Source organism: Leucoraja erinacea, chromosome 7 (genome assembly GCF_028641065.1).
Source record: "Leucoraja erinacea ecotype New England chromosome 7, Leri_hhj_1, whole genome shotgun sequence".
Lineage (NCBI taxonomy): Eukaryota > Metazoa > Chordata > Chondrichthyes > Rajiformes > Rajidae > Leucoraja > Leucoraja erinaceus.
The window spans coordinates 55,807,026-55,826,428 of record NC_073383.1 but is presented as its reverse complement, the minus strand read 5'-3'; the positions used below and the strand labels follow the sequence as shown (position 1 = coordinate 55,826,428).

Genomic DNA, 19,403 nt, shown 5'->3' with positions numbered 1-19,403 from the left:
TGAGTTGGCTGGGACTCTATTCCTTGGAGCGCAGGAGGATGAGGAGTGATCTTATAGAGGTGTATAAGATCACGAGAGGAATATATCAGGTAGATGTACAGAGTCCCTTGCCTCAAGGAGGTGAGTCGAAGATTAGAGGACATGGGTTTAAGGTGAAGGGGAAATATTTAATAGGAATCTGAGGGGTAACTTTTTCACACAAAGGGTGGTGGATGTATGGATGAACAAGCTGCCAGAGGAGGTAGTTGAGGCAGGGACTATCCCAATATTTAAGAAACAATTAGACAGGTAAATGGATAGGACAGGTTTGGAGGGATGTGGACCAAATGCTGGCAAATGGGACTAGTATAGCTGGGACATGTTGACCGGTGTGGGCTTTGGGGCGAAGGGCCTGTTTCCACACTATGACTCTATGACTAAAATTAAAATATCATTTTTAGCAGTACTAACTATCGTACATGTGTTGTACATATTTTCTCCAGTTTACTCAAAGCCCATTAAAATGAAGAACCTATTAATCAGCACGAAAAAATATGCTCACCCCATCAACTCTGAGAATTTGTTAATCATTTAACTTTGGCATTATTTTGTTTTGTTTATTGCTTGGCATTGGATCTCACTTTACTATAATCGTGATCTCCAATTATTGCAATATTCTCCTTGTAGGTATATGGGTGGTGCCAGATACACTACATGCACTTTACCATTCGTGCATTTTTGTATTCACTGGGCGATACAAGATGATTTAGTACTCCAAATACACAAAGACATGAAGAACAAAAGAACACTCGCATGAAAAAATAGAAATAGCAGCAATACTGGTTCTGGGCTTAATTCCAAAAGACCATACGTACATCAGCATTTGAGGACAATTGCAGAATACTGGCTTCAACCTTTAATCTGCATAACTGATACACAGCTATCACTTGTTCAACCAGCTGTGTGGATTACATTCTGGTACTTTCCAGAAGTAGTTGGATTTTGCTCCCTTTCAACTGAGAATCTTTAATGAAATTACTGACTGTTTAGCTTGGGGCAGAATATTCAATGATGTAAATGTGAGATTATTTTTGTTCAACGTGCCTGTACAACACTTGACAAATTGTGAATAATAACAACTTCCCACAACTAACTGTTCCTTTCATTTCAATATTCAAGCAGCTGTCTATTTCTTGTTCAAACATAAATTCTAAGGAAAGAAATTGATCCCTTATTTATCTCTAAAAATGTGGCTAATTGCCTTGAAAGAGTCTTAAGGCAAAACATCTTGCTGTATGCCACACTACAGGTCAAATTGGGCACAATTTTTTTTTAAATGACCAACATCTCAAGTGATCTCACCCATGTAGTGCACAGAACATTACCAGAAACCCAAAATGAATCGCACAATACTTCTGTCGCAACATCTAATTCTCCACTTCACAAAGATGCTCTGAAGAGTTAAATAATTTGCTTATACTATGTGAAGAGGACAAGAATGGGATTTGAAAAATGTAGTATTCCATTTCTCCAGAAAGTGTTCTGTCCCTTTTTTATTTAAAGATTATTCAAAACATTTGGGACTAACTGTACAGAACGTTTTTCCTTCCACTATTTATTATGTATAAGAATATGTGTGTTATGATTGTGTTTATAATTTGTTTGGTTGTTTTGTTGTTTGTCTTTTGCACAAAAGTCCGCGAGCATTGCCACTTTCATTTCACTGCACATCTCGTATGTGTATGTGACAAATAAACTTGACTTGACTTGACTTGACATTTTGGAAACAAATCCAAATATAAAAATTTCATTCTCTGTTCTTACCCTCTGTGCATTAACAAATAGTTTGTAAATAATGCTTCCTGTAGGGCCTCGTCCTGCTCCAATAACTGGGACTTCTGGCTGTTCTAAAAGACAGCTCACAAACCTAAAAACAAGATATTAAAATTATGAATCAATGCTTCTTGGTCAGTCAGTCACTTCAATGTCTAATAGCAAACAAAACATTTCAGTTAAAATTTTGCACTTATTAGGGTTGAATTTCAGGTTGATTTCACGTGCCTGGTCCATGATAAGCTTTAGGTTGTGGCATGCTCCGCTGTGTCTTTTCCATAAACCAGGAAATTGTCTACGATGATGGCACACGGGAGTCCTTGGAACAGCAGTTCCATGTTTCTCTGGAAGACTTCGCTGGCCGAGTTAATGCCGAATGGCATTCTGAGAAATTTGAATCTGCCAAACGGAGTGGCAAATGTGGTCAGGTTTGATGACTCGTCATCTCGCGGTACCTGCCAAAACAAGCTTTTTGCGTAGAGGACGGAAAATACTGTTGCTCGCCCGATCTGCGCAGCGACGTCCTCATAGGATAATGTGGACGCCTGATGGCAGCGTTTAAATCTTTTGGATTGATGCATACACGGAGCTCGTTTTTGTCCTTAAGGGTGGCAACCATGGTGGAAACCCAGTCAGTGGGTTCGCTGATCTCGGCTAGTACGACCAAGGAGACCATGTTTTTTAGTTCAGACTCAATTCTGTCTTTCATAGCGTGTGGCACACGGTGGGATGCATGGATGACTGGGTGAACGTTGGGGTCAATGGATATCTTGTAGGTCACAGGCAGCTTGCCTAGTTTGCCATCGAATAGATCAGGGTATCCTTTTATCGGGTCCTCAGATATTAGTAGCTTGTGAACGGACCGGTCAAAGGAGACAAGCCCTAAGTCTTGGCACGCATGGATGCCCAGTAGAGTCACAGTCAGAATTCAAAACATAGAAGGTTAGATTTCTTGTGGTGTTTTTCAGATTACACCCATCTTAATTAAAGTTGGATAACCATTCCTCAGCATATTTGCCCTGCTGATCAAAATTGTGCTGTAATTCTAGATAACCATCTTTACTGCCTGCAATACCACCTAGTTGAGTGTCATTTACAAACTTACCAATCATGTCTTATATACTCTCATCCAAATTGTTGATACAATGGGCCCAGCACTGATCCCAGAAGCACACCACATCATATCCTTCAATCCAAAAAACAACATTCTACTACCATCCTCTGCTACATACGATGAAGCAAATTCTGCATCTAGTGACCAAGCTCTCCTTGGATCCCATGCGATCTAGCCTTCCAGATTAGCCTACCATGTGGAACCTTATCAAAACGCTTTGCTGAAGACCCTATAGGCTACATCTTTGGCCCTGCTCTCATCAACCTTGTTGGTTACTTCTTCAAAAACCTCAAATTAGTGAAGCACAATCTTCCATGGACAAAACCATGCCGATCACGCCAAATCAACATCTTTTGAAATGCATATATATCTTATGCCTATAGAATAGCAAACATCGAGCTTCCTATATCTTATCCCTATAGAATAGCAAAAATCGGCCCTGGAGCTGTGGCGGCAGCAGCAGCAGCGGAGACCTGACTCGGCACCGGAGCAGTAGCGGCGGCAGCAGCAGCGGAGACTTGATTCGGCCCTGGAGCTGTGGCGGCAGCAGCAGCGGAGACCCGACTCGGCACCGAAGCTGTAGCGGCGGCAGCAGCAGCGGCAGCGGAGACCCGACTCGGCCTCTGAGCTGTTGCGAGGCAGCGACCACCCGCGGAGTTTGAACCGTCGCAGAGGGTGAACAAAGAGGGAAGAGCCAGAGACTTTAAGATTTTGCCTTCCACCACAGTGAGGAGGTGTTTGGTGAACTCACTGTGGTGGATGTTAAATTTGTGTTGACTATGTGTTTTGTCAATTTTTAAAATTATATGTATGACTGCAGGGAAACAGAATTTCGTTCAGACCGAAAGGTCTGAATGACAATAAACGAATCTAATCTAATCTAAATCACTACTCAGATCACAAATCTTTAAATAAATTCAATTCATTTTTTTAAACTAAGTTTTGTAAAATCATAATTTCAAAATTAATACCAGAACTTTATGACAGTACAGCTCCTTCAATCCCATTGTTAAGTTAAAACAATATTGTAGAAAACACTGAAACTATTTATAATAAGCCCAAATTCAATAATTATATCGCCATACCTGGAACTTACATTGCAAAGTCATGGTAATGCTAAACAGTGGAGATACATGAATGCATGTAATATCATTAATAGTGCATGAATAGCCAGTTTGAATAGAATATATCCCAGGCTCTTAAAAGTAGCAAAGTGCCAACAGCACAAATTCTGGCCATTAGTTTCTGGACCTCTGCTTGTAAATGTGGTGGAGGACAACAAATGTGGTATTGTTATTTTAATAAAGAAGGAGTAAGTGAGCAAGCGATTCATTTGTGGGGAAATAAGGACAATAGGCATCAATTAGCACTTGGGGAGGCACAAATTAATCAAGAATACTCGTGATGGATTTAATAAGAAACAGTTGTGTCTAACGGGTGTGATTTTGAAGACTTATCAAGGAAGGTTAATGGGATTTACACATTTTATATAGTCTACATGGACCAGGACATTATAGACGCATGGAAAAAAAACCCCATAGGATTCAAGATAAGATTGAGAAGAATATAGGTCACATAAATACTTGTCGGATACATGCATGAGAACCTCTCAGCTCATAAGACCTCATAGATGAACAATAAATTTAGAAACCACCGCACCAATGCTGTTAAAAGCCTTATTTTAAAATGATTCTACCATTATAAAGCAGAAAACGATAAGATAACACAATGAGTCAATTCTATTTTCACGTTGAAATTGGTGTTCAACTTTAAAAAGGTCAACTAAATTGTTGAAATAACTTTAATTAAAAAAGATCTTTGTATCTGTTAACTAAAATTCGACTTCAGAGGCATGGGGAGGGGGGGACTATATGGCATTTTTATCATTGTCTATGGAGGGTGAAATCTGAGACCAAAGAACCTTACCTGAATGTAAATTTATATAGAATACAGAACAACAATATTTGTTCCAAACCACCCTGGAGTCATAAAGCCAAACAACATGAAAGCAGGCCCTTCAACCGTTGCCATGCTGACCAAGTTGGCATTCTTGGCAAGTTCCATTTCCCTGCATTTTGCCCATATCTCTCTGTATCCTTGTTATCCATATATCTGTCAAAATGTCTTTGTAATTGTGTCTACTTCTATAGCTTCCTATGGCAGTTCATTCCAGATACGGACGACCCTGAAAGAAAGTGTTGCCCGAGGTCTCTCTTAAAATCTCCCCTCTCATCTTAAATTTATGTCCTCTAGTTTTAGAATCCTCTACCCTGGGGAAAAAGATTGTGAGCGTTCATTTATCCATATCCCTCATAAAAACAGAGAAAATAGATGCAGGAGTAGGCCATTCGGCCCTTCGAGCCTGCATGATCTTGTACACATCAGTAAGGTCACACTCAGCCTCCTACACTCTAAATGAACATCCCAGCCTTTCCAACTGATCCCTGTAACTCAAACCCACAAGTCCAGGTAAAATCCTTGTCAGCCTTTCAAACTTAATGACATCCTTCCTATAGCTGGGCGACCATAACTGCAACAGAATACACCGTGCGTGGTCTCACCAATAACTTGTACAGCCGCATCATGATAACCTAATTGCTACTTAACTTGACTAGGTCTTATTTAATGTAGACAATTAACTTATCAATGTGTCTTTGGGATATGGGGGGGTCACACTTGGGTCTCTGGTACAGCGAGGCAGCAGTACTGTGCCACCAATCGAGAAAAATAAATCCTAGGAATGGAATATTTTGTATTTACATGATATCAATTCTCAGTACATTTACATGGTGGTAATTAAAGAACATTTTATCCTTCCATCAGTCATGTTTATTCTCATAAATTGCACAAAAAATTTTCACTGTCTATCCATGATTTATCAAATCTACCAAGACGATAAGGTCATAGGTCATGTGATAGGAGCAGAATTAGGGCATCCGGCCCATCGTCTACTTCGCCATTCAATCATGGCTGATCTGTCTCTCCTAACCCCATTCTCCTGCCTTCTCCCCATTACCTCTGACACCTATACTGATAAAAAATCTATCTATCTCTGCCTTAAAAATATCCAGACTTGGCTTCCACAGCCTTCTGTGGCAAATAATTCCACAGATTCACCACCCTCTGACTAAAGAAATGTCTCCTCATCTCCTTCCTAAAATAATGTCCTTTAATTCTGAGGCTATGACCTCTAGTCCTAGACTCCCCCACTAGTGGAAACATCCTCTCCACATCCACTGTTTCCAAGCCTTTCACCATTCTATGTTTCAATGGTGCCCAAAATTGTTCACAATATTCCAAATACGGCCTTACCAGCACCTTATAGAGCCTCAGCATTACATCCCTGTTTTTGTATACAAGCCCTCCTGAAATAAATGCTCGCATTGAGTTTGCTTTCTTTACTACCGATTTGGCTTGCAGATTAACTTTTTGGGAATCCTGCACCACCGATTCTGGATTCTCTCCCCATGTAGAAAATAGTCTACGCCTTTATTCTTACTACCATTGCGTACTTTACTGGAGCTGAGGGACGCTCTGGATGGCCGGTAGAGGTCCCCAATCGGCCAAAATTTTTGGAGGGACTGGGAGCGGCCCAGCCCAGCCCGTCCCGGAGTCGGAGATGTCGCCAAATGGAAAGCGCAGACTCTGATCCCGGCGGAGGAGAACGACCAGCGACCACTGTGAGTCCCCATCGCACCACCAGCTCCAGCCCCTTCCCCTCTGGTTCCCCTTGCTGGCTCCTGCATCCCTCCCCCGTGATACCCCATCCTCTCCCTATGGCTCGTCCCCCGTTTTCTCCGAGGTCACTCCCCCCACCTACACACCCCTACCCCCCAACAACCCCCCGCACTCACACTCGTATTTCATCTATTCTCCCTGTATTGGCTTTTTAGTTACCTCCTGTTGCTCTTTGAAAGCTTCCCAACTAGGAACCTGATTTTCCTAGTCTACCTGCATATTAAAATCTCGCATGATCTCGCATTGTCTTTTTTATATGCCAATTTTATCTCCTGATGTAACGTGCCCTATATTCTGGCTATGATTTGGAGGCCTGTAAATAACTCCCATTAGAGTCTTTTTACCCTTATAATTTCTCAGCTCTATCCACAATGACTGTACATCTTCTGATCCAATGTCAACCCTCGCTAAGCACTGAATTTCATTCCTAACCAACCGAGCTACCCCCACCCCCTCTGCCCAAATTTTTGTCTTTCCGATAGGACGCATAACCCTAAATATTCAACTCCCAGCTCCGATTCTCTTGCAGCCACGTCTCCATAATGCCTACATCATACCTTCCAACAACACAATTTCCAACTGTACTACAAACTCACCCACATTGTTCCTTATGCTACGTGCATTCAAATATACCTTCAATTCGGCGTTGACCACCTCTCCTTTCACAACCATCCCAATTTTACCCGACCTTACTCTCTTCTCCCGTTTTAAACTTTCTGTCATGTTATTTCTGGAGACTTCCGTGACTTTTCCGTGACTCTCTTTCCCCATTAACTCCACACATATGCGTCCACGTTGTTGACTCCACCCCTATTAAATCCACCAGTGTAGCACTAGCAAACCTGCCTGCTAGAATGTTGGTACCCCTCCAGTTAAGGTACAACTCGTTCCTTTTGGGCAGGTCATCCCTTCCCCAGAAGAGATCCCAATGGTCGAGAAAACTAAATCCCTGCCCCCTGCACTAGCTCCTCAGCCACACAATTCCCAAGCAATTAATGAATTAAAGTGGATTAATTCAAATTATCAAATACTAATTGGGAGATAAACCAATATAACACATCATTTACCTTTCCAATTCTTCACGTTCATCATCCCTTTCACATTTCTGAATTCCAAATTTGGCTTTGAATGATCGAGATCTTGCAATAATAGTTTCTGAAGCTGTTATCTGACTAATTAGTTCCTGAAAAGTATATCATATAGTTAAGTTTCACCACTTTTGGAAAGGCACTTTTGCCATTTGTAAAGAGAGGATCAGCAAACTTACTTCCAATTTTTTGATATCTGGATTTGAATATCTTAATAGTTTGCTTGCATGAGAAATGATCTGCTGGATTATTTTTCTTACAGATGGGATATCTTCTACAGATTCTGTTGAAGGTGTAAAACAAATTAGGATAAGTAAAACTAGAAGCACAAAGATAGGACAACATACTAAGTTATTTTAAATTATGAATAAACAGCATTTAAAAATAATGTTATTTCATTAGATCAGAAATCTAAGAAATCTGAAAACTTTCAATCATAAGCAATTGGGAATGTTAATGTAATGCCATAAAAGCATACAAATCTGTATTCACCTTCTTCTTTGACCTTCAGCAGTGCTGCATGCAAAATACAAGGCAGTAAATGCCCAGTCAAATCTGCAGGTTTCAAGCCAACTAAATAGTGAAGAACCTGAGAGGAAACATATGATCTGTTATCTCATTCATACGCCTAAATCTGTAGGTACAAATTCGAAGATATCAATTAAACATTCTCAAATTACTTTATCTTGTAACTTATGAATAGTGCATAAATTATCTACATAGAGAAAATATCTTTCGCAGTATCATGTCATGTTCGAGAAACTTCAAATTATCATCATGTTGAAAATGCTCCTGTTGTATTTTGGTGCACTTTGATACATTCCCTTTACCCCATTGTAAATAGACATGAACGAAAATTACAACACATTCACCTCAATCAATTTGTGCTGGCCCTTCCCATTTCAACATACAGTTCCAAACAATTTACCCACAATTTGCATAAATACTGCCAACTGCTAACTCTAAACAAAAAGTCAGCTGTTTACAAAAAGATCGCCATTTCCTATGTTCTGAAATTGCTGCATTTTATTTTGTACCTATGACCTTTATTTGTACCTATATTTTTGAACCCTCATGAATATATATAAGTGTGATCTGATGAATCCTTACATTGTTGTGTGCAAGTCCCATATCTTGCTGAGGGAAACAACATGTCTTGTTCTAGAAATTTACTGTATAGGTGTAATGCCTTACAGCAAATCCTACTTAAAGATGTTGTCCTTTCCTGGTAATTATTGGTTTATTAATATGTTCCTTTCCTTTAAAAGGCTAAAAATGGATTCTGCATCCACCACTGTCCCAGTATAAAATTCCATGTTCCAACAACATTGGTGTTGAGTATAACAATACGAGTATAACATTGTCCAAAACCTTCCCTTTTTGGAACTCGCCACCCAGAGGAAAAGGATACCTCATTACTTGATCAAACTCCTTTTAATTTTACATACCTCCGTACAACTTAGCTTAACCAGTGTGAAATGGTGTCAGGGTCGATTTACATTCAGAATCTAACACTAAAATTCTCAATGGCACCTCACTGAATCTTATGCATCTTCCAACACTTTGCTGCATTGCAAACAGAGAAGGGTATTAGCCTTTAAAGCACATATGTATGGCAACCAGATAGCAGCAATGCTATGGAAAAGAGAGGTGGTTTAAGGTGCGGGCAACAGTTTGCACATCCACTCAAAGGGGCACACAAGCCATGGTCAACAAAATATGTGCCAGAATGTAAATTTTGTGTGCCAGGTGACCTGCCAGACCCACTATAAAGAAGTGCCCGTAGTCATCTCTGCAGAGTAGGAATCCCTGCACAGCGGAAAGACGCTCAAAGAAATTCCATCACGGTGATCCCTACTCAATTGCTTACACCAGCAGAGGAGATCCTCATTAAAAAATCGCAGCGTTCTTTTACGGGAAGTGCCACTCATCGGTATATTCATAGACATTACAGAAAACCATTTAAGTAAATAGAGCGATAAATCATTCATTCACGTTAAAATCAATGTAGGTAGATCAGCAAAGCACATTGTGAGAGATTTGTGTGTGTCATCTGAACTGCCCAAGCAAATTACTGATGTACAATGTCAGTGATAATAATTGGAATGTGGAGAGAGTGCATTGGGCACTCTAATTTTGCAGATTATTTTGCATCACAAAGCATCTATCAGATTGTCCTTTGTGGCCCATTTCTGACAATGTTCCCTCCTTGATTTCAGCTAAGAGGTGTTGCTCTGAGCAGGGACATTCCAAAGTAAGTCATGGTTTCCTCCTGTGCATGTTGCTCTTCAGGATATATCTTTATAGCCCTCACACTCGCTGCCTCTTTGCTGCTCATCGGCTGGCACCAGCATTGCAAGTGTGCAGTATGCAGCACATGATGACCTCTTGCCTTGCTTGGCCTGTATGGCAGGATGCACTTGGACCACTGCAGGTAACAAAATCTCACGGTTCAAGGTTCACATTTATTTGTCACATGCACCATAAGATGCAGTGAAATGAATTTACCATGCAGCGTTACAATTAAAAAAGGACATAATACACAACATAATTCAACACAGACATCCACCACTGCATTCTTCACTGTGGTGGAAGGCAATACAGTTCAGACAGTCCTCCTCCTCCCTTGTCCACCCGTGGTCGGGACCCTGACCCACCGTAGTCGCAATACGGACCGCCCGATGTTCAAGACCTCTGGTCGGGATGGTCGGAACGCCGACGTCGGGACAGGTCGAGCACACCCCGCGGCCCGGAGCTCCCATAATCGGCCACCTCCTTACCGGAGACCGCGGCTTCAAGATGTTGTAGGCCACAGGCCAGCGGTCGGAGCTCTTCTCCGGCGAGAGATCGCCCACTCCACGATGGAAGGTCCACTCCACCTGCCGCCAGATACCGCGGGTCGTCCCGTTCCGTGATGTTATAGTCGGCCGCTGAAGCTCTGGGCCCGACTCCGGGAAAGGCGGCACAAAACCAGTGTAAGGCCGCGAGGAGGTTGGGCAAAGAAGCGACAAGGAAGAAAGCCACAATTCCATCGAGGTAGGTCCCTGAAAAATAGCTTCCCTCTACTCCCCCCCCACATAAAACATACAGAGAAACACTAAAACATACTTTTGGGCATGCTAATAAAAGCAAAACAAAAAAAATCAATTTACATTCATTATTACTATCTTGGTACTTGCATTGTAAGTGTGCTGGGTGGTTGTGGTTTGACAATACAATAGCTAGTGGTGCCAGGGAGAATGAGGGTAGACCTTTCCTCCCAGGATCGAACTCTAGACTGTGCTGGTTGCTGAAAATGGCATTTAGTGCGGATTCACAGAACAAAGGCACTTCGCAAAATCATAATATTTCCACTGCGAGGAAATTCTTCTCCTAATTCACAGCAGCTGAGAGAGTAGACATTTTCCTGATGATAAAAGGATCCAGGTTTATCACAAGTGCTCAATCAGTTGCCTATATGCACTCATGAGAACCCAGGATACTATTTGTGTTTCTCCCAGAAAATAATTTCTTCACAAATACTGCTTGAGTGATCCCACCAAACTGGAAGCAAACTGGGATATGTGGCACTGATCTGTTGCACCCACTTGGAAAGATCTGTGTCGAGAAGCTGTGAGTAAATATGACTTTGACCTCTTGAGCAGAAAGTCTCTGGCCACAAGAGCAGAGCCAATGATGCTCCTATGGAATATCATGTATCTCAGTGATGACAATCTTTGAAACCCTGCAAATGAAATGCTCCAGAGTGGAATACAAGTAGGATGTGGTATATCTGCAGACCTAATGGGAGTAGGTTCTGCACAGTTGAACACATTTTTCTTTCCTTCAATAACTCATCCAACTTGCAAGTGGCCAGCCATAAGCATAACAACACCTAAACTAAAGATAGACAAAAATGCTGGAGTAACCTATAACAGGTCAGGCAGCATCCTGGAGAAAACAAATAGATAATGTTTCTGGTTGGGACCTTTCTTCAGACTGATTCTGGGAGGGGAGGAGCAAGAACCGGAAGCAAGAAAAGATCAGGACAACTCAGGGCCGGCAACAGATGACCTCAGGCAGTGAGGTTCCCTGATTATTAGCTCAGGATGGTGTGATCCCAACAGGGATATATTGTTGCAAACTGTGGAACTGGTTAATTGACTTTTAGTGGAGGAAAGGACAAGAGCGGGAGGAGAGTATTTGAGGAAGTTACCTAAAATTAAGAGAATGTAACGTTCATACCGCTGGCTTGTAAGCTACTCAATTGAAACACAAAGGCCACTGGTCCTCCAATTTACATATGTCCTCACTCTGGCAATGGAAGAGGCCTGGCACAGAAAGGTCAGTGTGGGAATAGGAAGAGGAGTTAAAATGATTAGCAACCGAGAGAACCAGCAGGCCTTAGTGAGAATAAGCGGTCAGCAAAACGGTCACTGAGTCTACGCTTGGTCTCACCGATGCACAGGAGCACATCATGTTGATCACCGGATGTAGTAGATAAGGTTAGAAGAAATGCATGTGAACCTCTGTCTCACCTGGAAGGGTTCCTGGATGGGGTGGAGGGAAGAGGTATATGAACAAGTGTAGCATCTCCTGTGGTTGCAGGGGGAAAGTACCTGAGATGGGAGATGGGGGTGGTCTCAGTTCAAAGGGATGAATGAACAAAGGAGTTGTTGACCGTTTTGCTGACCGCTTATTCTCGCTAAGGCCTGCTGGTTCTCTCGGTTGCTAATCATTTTAACTCCTCTTCCTATTGACTTGACTTGACTTGACTTGACTTGACTTGACTTGAGTTGCAGAGGGAGCAGTCTCTGCTGAAGGCAGTAAGGGGTGGAGAAGGGAAGATGTGATGAAAATCATGTTGGAAGTGACGGAAATATCAGAGGATGGTGTTTGAAGTGGAGGTTGGTAGGGTAGAAGGTGAAGACCAGGGAAACTTTGTCATTGTTGCATCTGGGGGGAGGGGAAGAGAGAGAGCAGAATTACAGGCCACAGGGGAGACATGTGTGAAGGACCCATCTATGACAGAAGGGGGGAGGGGGGGGGAGGGAAACCATGTTCACTAAAGAATGAGGATATCTCAGATGTCCTTCATGGTAAACCTCATCTTGGGAGCAGATGCAGCAGAGACGGAGAAATTGAGAATCAGGGATAGCAGCTTTGCAAGAGGCAAGATGGGAAGAAATGTAGTCCAGATTATTGTGGGAGTTGGAAGGTTTGTAGTAGACATCAGTCGATAAGCTGTCTCCTGTGATGGAGGCAGAGAGATCAAGAAAGGGGAGAGGGGTATCAGAGATAGTCCAGGTGAATTTTAGGGCAGAGTGGATGCTAGTGGTGAAGTTAATAAAGTCCAGAGTGAGGCCACATGCAAATTGGAGGAATGGCACCTCATATTTTGTTTGGGAAGCTGACAATCCAGCGGTATAAATGATGAATTCACAACAATCTTGGTTTGGGATGGATCACAGCATCCCAAGCCAACATTCGGCCAATCAGGGAACCTGGCCGTGATTAGTCTTGGTCTTTTCTTGATTCAAGTCCCGTCCCCAACACCCCCAAACTACAATCAATCTAAAGAAGTCCTGATCCGTAATGTCACCTATCGATTTTCTCCAGTAATGCTTCCTGACCCACTGAGTTACTACAGCATTTTGCATTTATAGAAACATAGAAACATAGAAAATAGGTGCAGGAGTAGGCCATTCGGCCCTTCGAGCCTGCACCGCCATTCAATATGATCGTGGCTGATCATCCAATTCAGTATCCTGTACCTGCCTTCTCTCCATACCCCCTGATCCCTTTAGCCACAAGGACCACATCTAACTCCCTCTTAAATATAGCCAATGAACTGGCCTCGACTACCTACTGTGGCAGAGAGTTCCAGAGATTTACCACTCTCTGTGTGAAAAATGTTTTTCTCATCTCGGTCCTAAAGGATTTCCCCTTTATCCTTAAACTGTGACCCCTTGTCCTGGGCTTCCCCAACATCGGGAACAATCTTCCTGCATCTAGCCTGTCCAACCCCTTAAGAATTTTGTATGTTTCTATAAGCCAGCAGCTGTGGTTCCTTTTTATTACATTTTACAACACCAGAACTAAAGCAGGCTTAACAGCAATGCCATTGTTGAGGATCCAAAGGAATAAGTATCGTTGCAGCTAAATGCTGGCAAAAGCACTCTATTAAATTAAATACTCTCTGTGGATTAGGAAGGTGTTTAAGCAGCCGGGATTGATCTCTAAAAACCTGCAGTTGCGGCTCTTGATGGTAGCAGAGTATCCCTATAAATATCATAAGATAAAAGTAATGCCATGTGCTCCTTATTACATTGAAAATGTTTTGATGCTGTTCATAGTATTGCACTTCCAGCATTAATTTGTACCTTCATGAGTCCCCACAGTTCCTGACGATACTGTGATCTCAGTCGACAAGGCCAACATCAGAAGATTCTTTATAAGGGTGAACCCTCAGAAGCAGTCCAGCCTTCCTACTGTACCTGACCATATTCTGAAAACCCGGGCATATCAATAGTTGGAGTTTTGCCAACTTCTTTAACCTTTCACTGTTATGGATCTCAACTCTGAACCTCTCAACTACAGCTCGGCATTCAACACCATCATCCCCTCTAAACCTATTGTCAAACTCAGGGAACTAGGTCTTTGGACACCCTATGCAACTGGATCCTCAACTTCCTCACCGCTTTTGCTTGCATTATTATGGTCTGGTTACCTAATATAACTGATACTTTACTGTATTATTATATAATATTATTTATTGTATTATTGGACATTAATTTGTTAGTGTTAATACGTCTGGAAAACTGCAGCAAGAAAGATATTCTAGTCCCAGTGCATATCACCATTAAATTCTCTTGACTCTTACATGCACAAAGAGACTGTGCACAACCATAATCAATGGATGAATGTCTTGTACTAGGAAATCGTTAGGTAGGTAACCGTGAATTACACATAGAAGTCCTCAATTGGATTTTGGCATTAGTATAATTTCATTTGGAAATGTTAACATAAGCAGCCTACTCCAGATAAATCAAATCTTAAGCTGTTAGTGCCTAGAAAAAGGATGCTATCCAATCCTTTGTCACTTTAGCCCCTCCTCCATGCAGTGCTTTCAATTACTTTAGAACTATGCAAAATATGCCTTGGTATCCATATCACCAGCAACCTAACCTAGTCTCTTCATAAAGATGCAATGATGAAGAAAATATATCAGTGTCTTTACTTTCTCAGGGACCTGAGTAGATTCGGTATGTCCATGAGGATTCTCTCAAACTTCTACAGATGTGCTTTAAAAAGTATTCTGACGGTATGCATGCTATGGTAACTGCTTTTCTCTCGATTGCTAAACTTCAGAGAGTGGGGAACATTGCCCAATCCATCACAGGCTTGTCACTTCCTTTAATCCAACTAAATGGAGAGTTCATCACGAAGGCTGGAAGTATTGTTACGAATGCATGCCACTCTAGCCAGACCCTTTTGTACTACCTTCTTGGAGAAGTTACAGGAGCTTGAAAGCTTGAACATCCAGACTTAAGCCCCTGTCCCACATACGTGTCCTTGGCACGCTAATTACGCGACCTCGTGGTCGCGCGCAACTTCATGCGTCCGCACAGCTGTCTGGAGCGCGTGACGTCATTTGAAGATGGACACAAAATGCAGGAGTAACTCAGCAGGACAGGCAGCATCTCTGGAGAGAAGGAATGGGTGATGTTTCGGGTCGAGACTCTTCTTCAGTCTGAAAGAAGGGTCTTGACCCGAAACGTCATCCATTCCTTCTCTCCAGAGATGCTGCTGGTCCCGCTGAGTTACTCCAGCATTTTGTGTCTATCTTCAATTTTCTTGGCCCCGCTCTGGGAGTAGAAGTGGGGGCGGATCCGGACCGCAACGGCCGTGAGCCCCAGGCCGAGCTCGGCGATCGTTTGCCTGCTTCTGCTGCTGTTGGAGGTGAGACATTGCTTCGCGCCAGGGTCTTGGGCCTGTCCAACTTTGGCCGTCAGTTACGCGACAGGCCGGTGGCACGTGAAAATTTTGTTCGCTACAAAATTTCGGAGCGCCGCGTGATACCGCGCACAACTACATACCCCTCCGTGCTTCTCAGTGGGACCGGCCCCGCGTGGCCACACGATGCCCGTGCGCCTCAACGCGACGACGAGGTCTCGTAATTTGCGTGCCAAGGACACGCAAGTGGGACAGGGCCTTTAAGAACAGCCACCTCCCCACTACAATCAGACTTCTGAACCAATCGGCAATCCACACCTCCTTCACGGACTGCAGTCATGTACTTTTACTCTTCAGCTCATTCGGTAATTCCGTTATTGTACCTTAATATTATGTTGCATTACTTCAGATTACACTACACTCTTGCACAAATCTGCTGTATTGCACTTGGTGATTAATATATTATTTATTATTACTGTTTATATGCTGTTTACTATGGGAGCTTCATGTGAACAAAGAATTACATTGCACCCTGCTGGTATATGACAATTAACTAATCTGAATGAGCCATTTATTGTATCTCAATTATCAAATAAAACATTACTTCCATAAAGAATTCCATTAAATTAGACGGGCGTGAATTCCCTTTCATCAAATCCATTTTGGTTGTCCATAATCAATGCCTGTCCATCCAATTAAGAATGAATTTTATCCCATATTGCACCATCAACAGCACTGCTTCCAATAAAAATCGATGATCAGCAATACAATTGACTACAGCAACTGTGTTTCTGCCGCACATATTTCATTAAGTTAAATCTTTCTTGAAATTAAGTATATTTGCTTAACAAAACACTACCACAATTCAATACCCAAAGCAATAAAATAGCCAACAATTAAAAACACTTTACCAAACCAAATAAAATGTTAAATGCACACTATGGTTTATTGAGATCATATCCCTAATGATGGTGCGATATACTGTGTGTATCTCAAGAAATAAAAACTCTCCTTTCTGGATTTTTCAATTAACTGTATAAATTACTATTTTATTGATACTGTATACACTATATATTCAAAGCTTTCCTCTCACCAATATTAATTGATTTTTTTTAAACGTTTAATGACAGCTTAACTATTCTCTGGCATAACTTCCTTATCAAAAGGACTTTAAAAGTGTTGGTGCAAATATCCATTGTTTCTTTATTTCTCCATGTTCCCTCCAAATTGTTTACGACAGAACAAAGGCTACATTCCCTTTTCACACTGAATTTTGCTAATATATTTTCAGCACTACATAATATTATCCTGTGTTATTATTACAGACCTTTTTACAGCTTACTTCTATTTCCAAAGTTATACTCATGCCCGTCTTACTTTTGCGAGCAATTTTCTTTCTACTCTCCACTTTTCTCTGGTCTTTATGCCTAGAATTATTTACCTTTTCCCAGTTGTTCTGTTTCCCCGTGTTCTGCACTAATTCTTCATATTTCCTTTGACATTTTCTATTTTTCTTCCCTTCATTAAATCATCATTAATGTAACAATCACTTACCTTTTCAGCTTCCCTTGTGTCATCAAAAAGCCGTCTTTGTCTTCGAGCAGGAATTGGCTTTGCAGTTTCCCACACTTCCACCCACATGTTACCAGGGATTTTCATTCTGGCACTCAATTCGCCCCTTAGAACCTTGTCACCTACTTCATCCGTGAATTCTTCTTCAATATAATCACGTGGAGAGTACCATCTCACAAAATCTTCCAAACAACAGCCTGGGTTTGCAGCCTAATAAACAAATAAATGAAGTCACAAAGTTTACTATAAATTTACATCATGTTTTAAGAAATAAAAGTTATCATTGGAGTTATTTTTCTTTAAAAATACTTTATATACACTTATGCAATGGAAATTAATATATTTTTTCATTTTTCAACGACCATTCCCTCCAAAATATTATTACATATTTGTTACCTCATTCTGGAAACATCAACAGGGGTCTAATAGGTGCCACGAAGTGGAGGGTGACACAGACAAATAAAATAAGATCTTCTTTTGGTATTTATCAAGAAAATAAATGTTGACAAAATTCTCAGAAGGCACTTTACCTTGAAGGACTCCATATCTGACAGCAAACAAGCACTCTGCATTCGAGCACGTAAATGTGCTCCTTCAGCTGAAGTTCCCAATTTAGCTAATACCTCTGAGTGCTCTTCTAATAAATCTTCTGTCATTGGTGCTGGCTCCTGTCAGAGAGAAAAGGCTTCAGTAAATTTAATCTGCCTAGATCAAATTTGTTCCCACTGATATGCAGAGAAGACTAGAGGGGGGGGGGGGGGGGGGGGAGGGGGGAATTCTGTCAAACACACATTAATATTATATCCAAATTTTACACTGATTAAAAATATTAATCTTCACAAATATATTAAAAACTTATTTACCAAATGGTAACTTTAGCTTTATAATTGATGTTTGGCAACATCTGTTCACCTTTAACAAGCCTAATAAACCAAAAGTCATGTTAAGAACCCCATAAACTGGTATATAGGAAAGATGAAGAGGACACTGAGGGAATAAGTAATGTTATTAACCCAAAAAACAATAAAAGGGAAGACTGTCCGGGAAAGGGAAGACTACCGTCCGGTGGCCCTTACCTCGGTAGTCATGAAATGCTTTGAGAGGCTGGTGAAGAAAAACATCTGCGCCTTCCTCCCTCGGAACATAGACCCGTTGCAGTTCGCATACCGTCCGAACAGATCCACGGACGATGCGGTCTCCCAGGTCTTGCACACCGCTCTCTCCCATCTGGACAGCCAGAAGGGGGGCTACGTGAGGATGTTGTTCATAGACTACAGTTCAGCCTTCAACACGATAGTCCCCACCAGACTGGCTGGGAAGCTAATGGAATTGGGGCTCAACACCTCCCTGTGTGCCTGGGTCCTGGACTTTCTCACCGCCAGGCCTCAGGTAGTCAAGATGGGAGGGAATACATCGAAGTCCCTCAACCTGTGCACAGGATCGCCCCAGGGTTGCGTCCTCAGCCCCCTATTGTACTCCCTCTGTACACACATGACTGTGTGGCTAGGTTCAGCTCCAACTCAATAATTAAGTTTGCTGATGACACTGTGGTGGTGGGCCTGATCTCAGACAACGATGAGAAGGCCTACCGGGAGGAGGTGGCTGATCTAGCACTCTGGTGCCAGGATAACAACCTCCTCTTGAACATTAAAAAAACAAAGGAGCTGATCATGGACTTTAGGAGGGCACATCATCCGAGGACGTACACTCCATTGAGGATAAATGGGGATCCTGTGGATAGGGTGAACTGTTTTAAATATCTGGGAGTCCACATCTCCGAGGATATGACATGGGCATCACACGCCTCAGCACTCGTGAGTAAGGCAAGGCAGCGCCTTTACCACCTCAGGCAATTGAGGAAATTCAGAGTGTCTCCGAGGATCCTCCAGTGCTTCTACGCAGCGGCAGTGGAAAGCATCTTGTCTGGGAACATTACCATCTGGTTTGGGAATTGCTCTGCCAAGGACAAGAAGGCTCTGCAGAGAGTAGTGCGTTCGGCCGAACGCACTATGGGAACTTCACTTGCCCCCCTACAGGAACTATACATCAGGAGGTGCAACTCCAGAGCCAACAATATCATGACAGACCCCTTCCACCCCTGCAACGGACTGTTCCAGCTGCTACGGTCAGGCAAACGCCTCCGT

At 42.2% G+C, this 19,403-nt stretch overlaps 1 protein-coding gene across 2 annotated transcripts in view; it reads right to left on the bottom strand.

The window, feature by feature from the left end:
- Positions 1 to 19,403, bottom strand: part of rab3gap1 (RAB3 GTPase activating protein subunit 1) — a 78,873-nt gene that overhangs the window by 5,564 nt on the left and 53,906 nt on the right. For both annotated transcript variants that reach the window (XM_055638640.1, XM_055638641.1), the window contains exons 18-23: positions 17,790 to 17,927; positions 17,242 to 17,469; positions 8,245 to 8,341; positions 7,932 to 8,035; positions 7,732 to 7,847; positions 1,804 to 1,906 (exon numbers count right to left, since the gene is read on the bottom strand). In XM_055638640.1, coding sequence (XP_055494615.1) covers positions 1,804 to 1,906; positions 7,732 to 7,847; positions 7,932 to 8,035; positions 8,245 to 8,341; positions 17,242 to 17,469; positions 17,790 to 17,927 — 786 coding nt within the window. The remainder of the gene's footprint in view (positions 1 to 1,803; positions 1,907 to 7,731; positions 7,848 to 7,931; positions 8,036 to 8,244; positions 8,342 to 17,241; positions 17,470 to 17,789; positions 17,928 to 19,403) is intronic.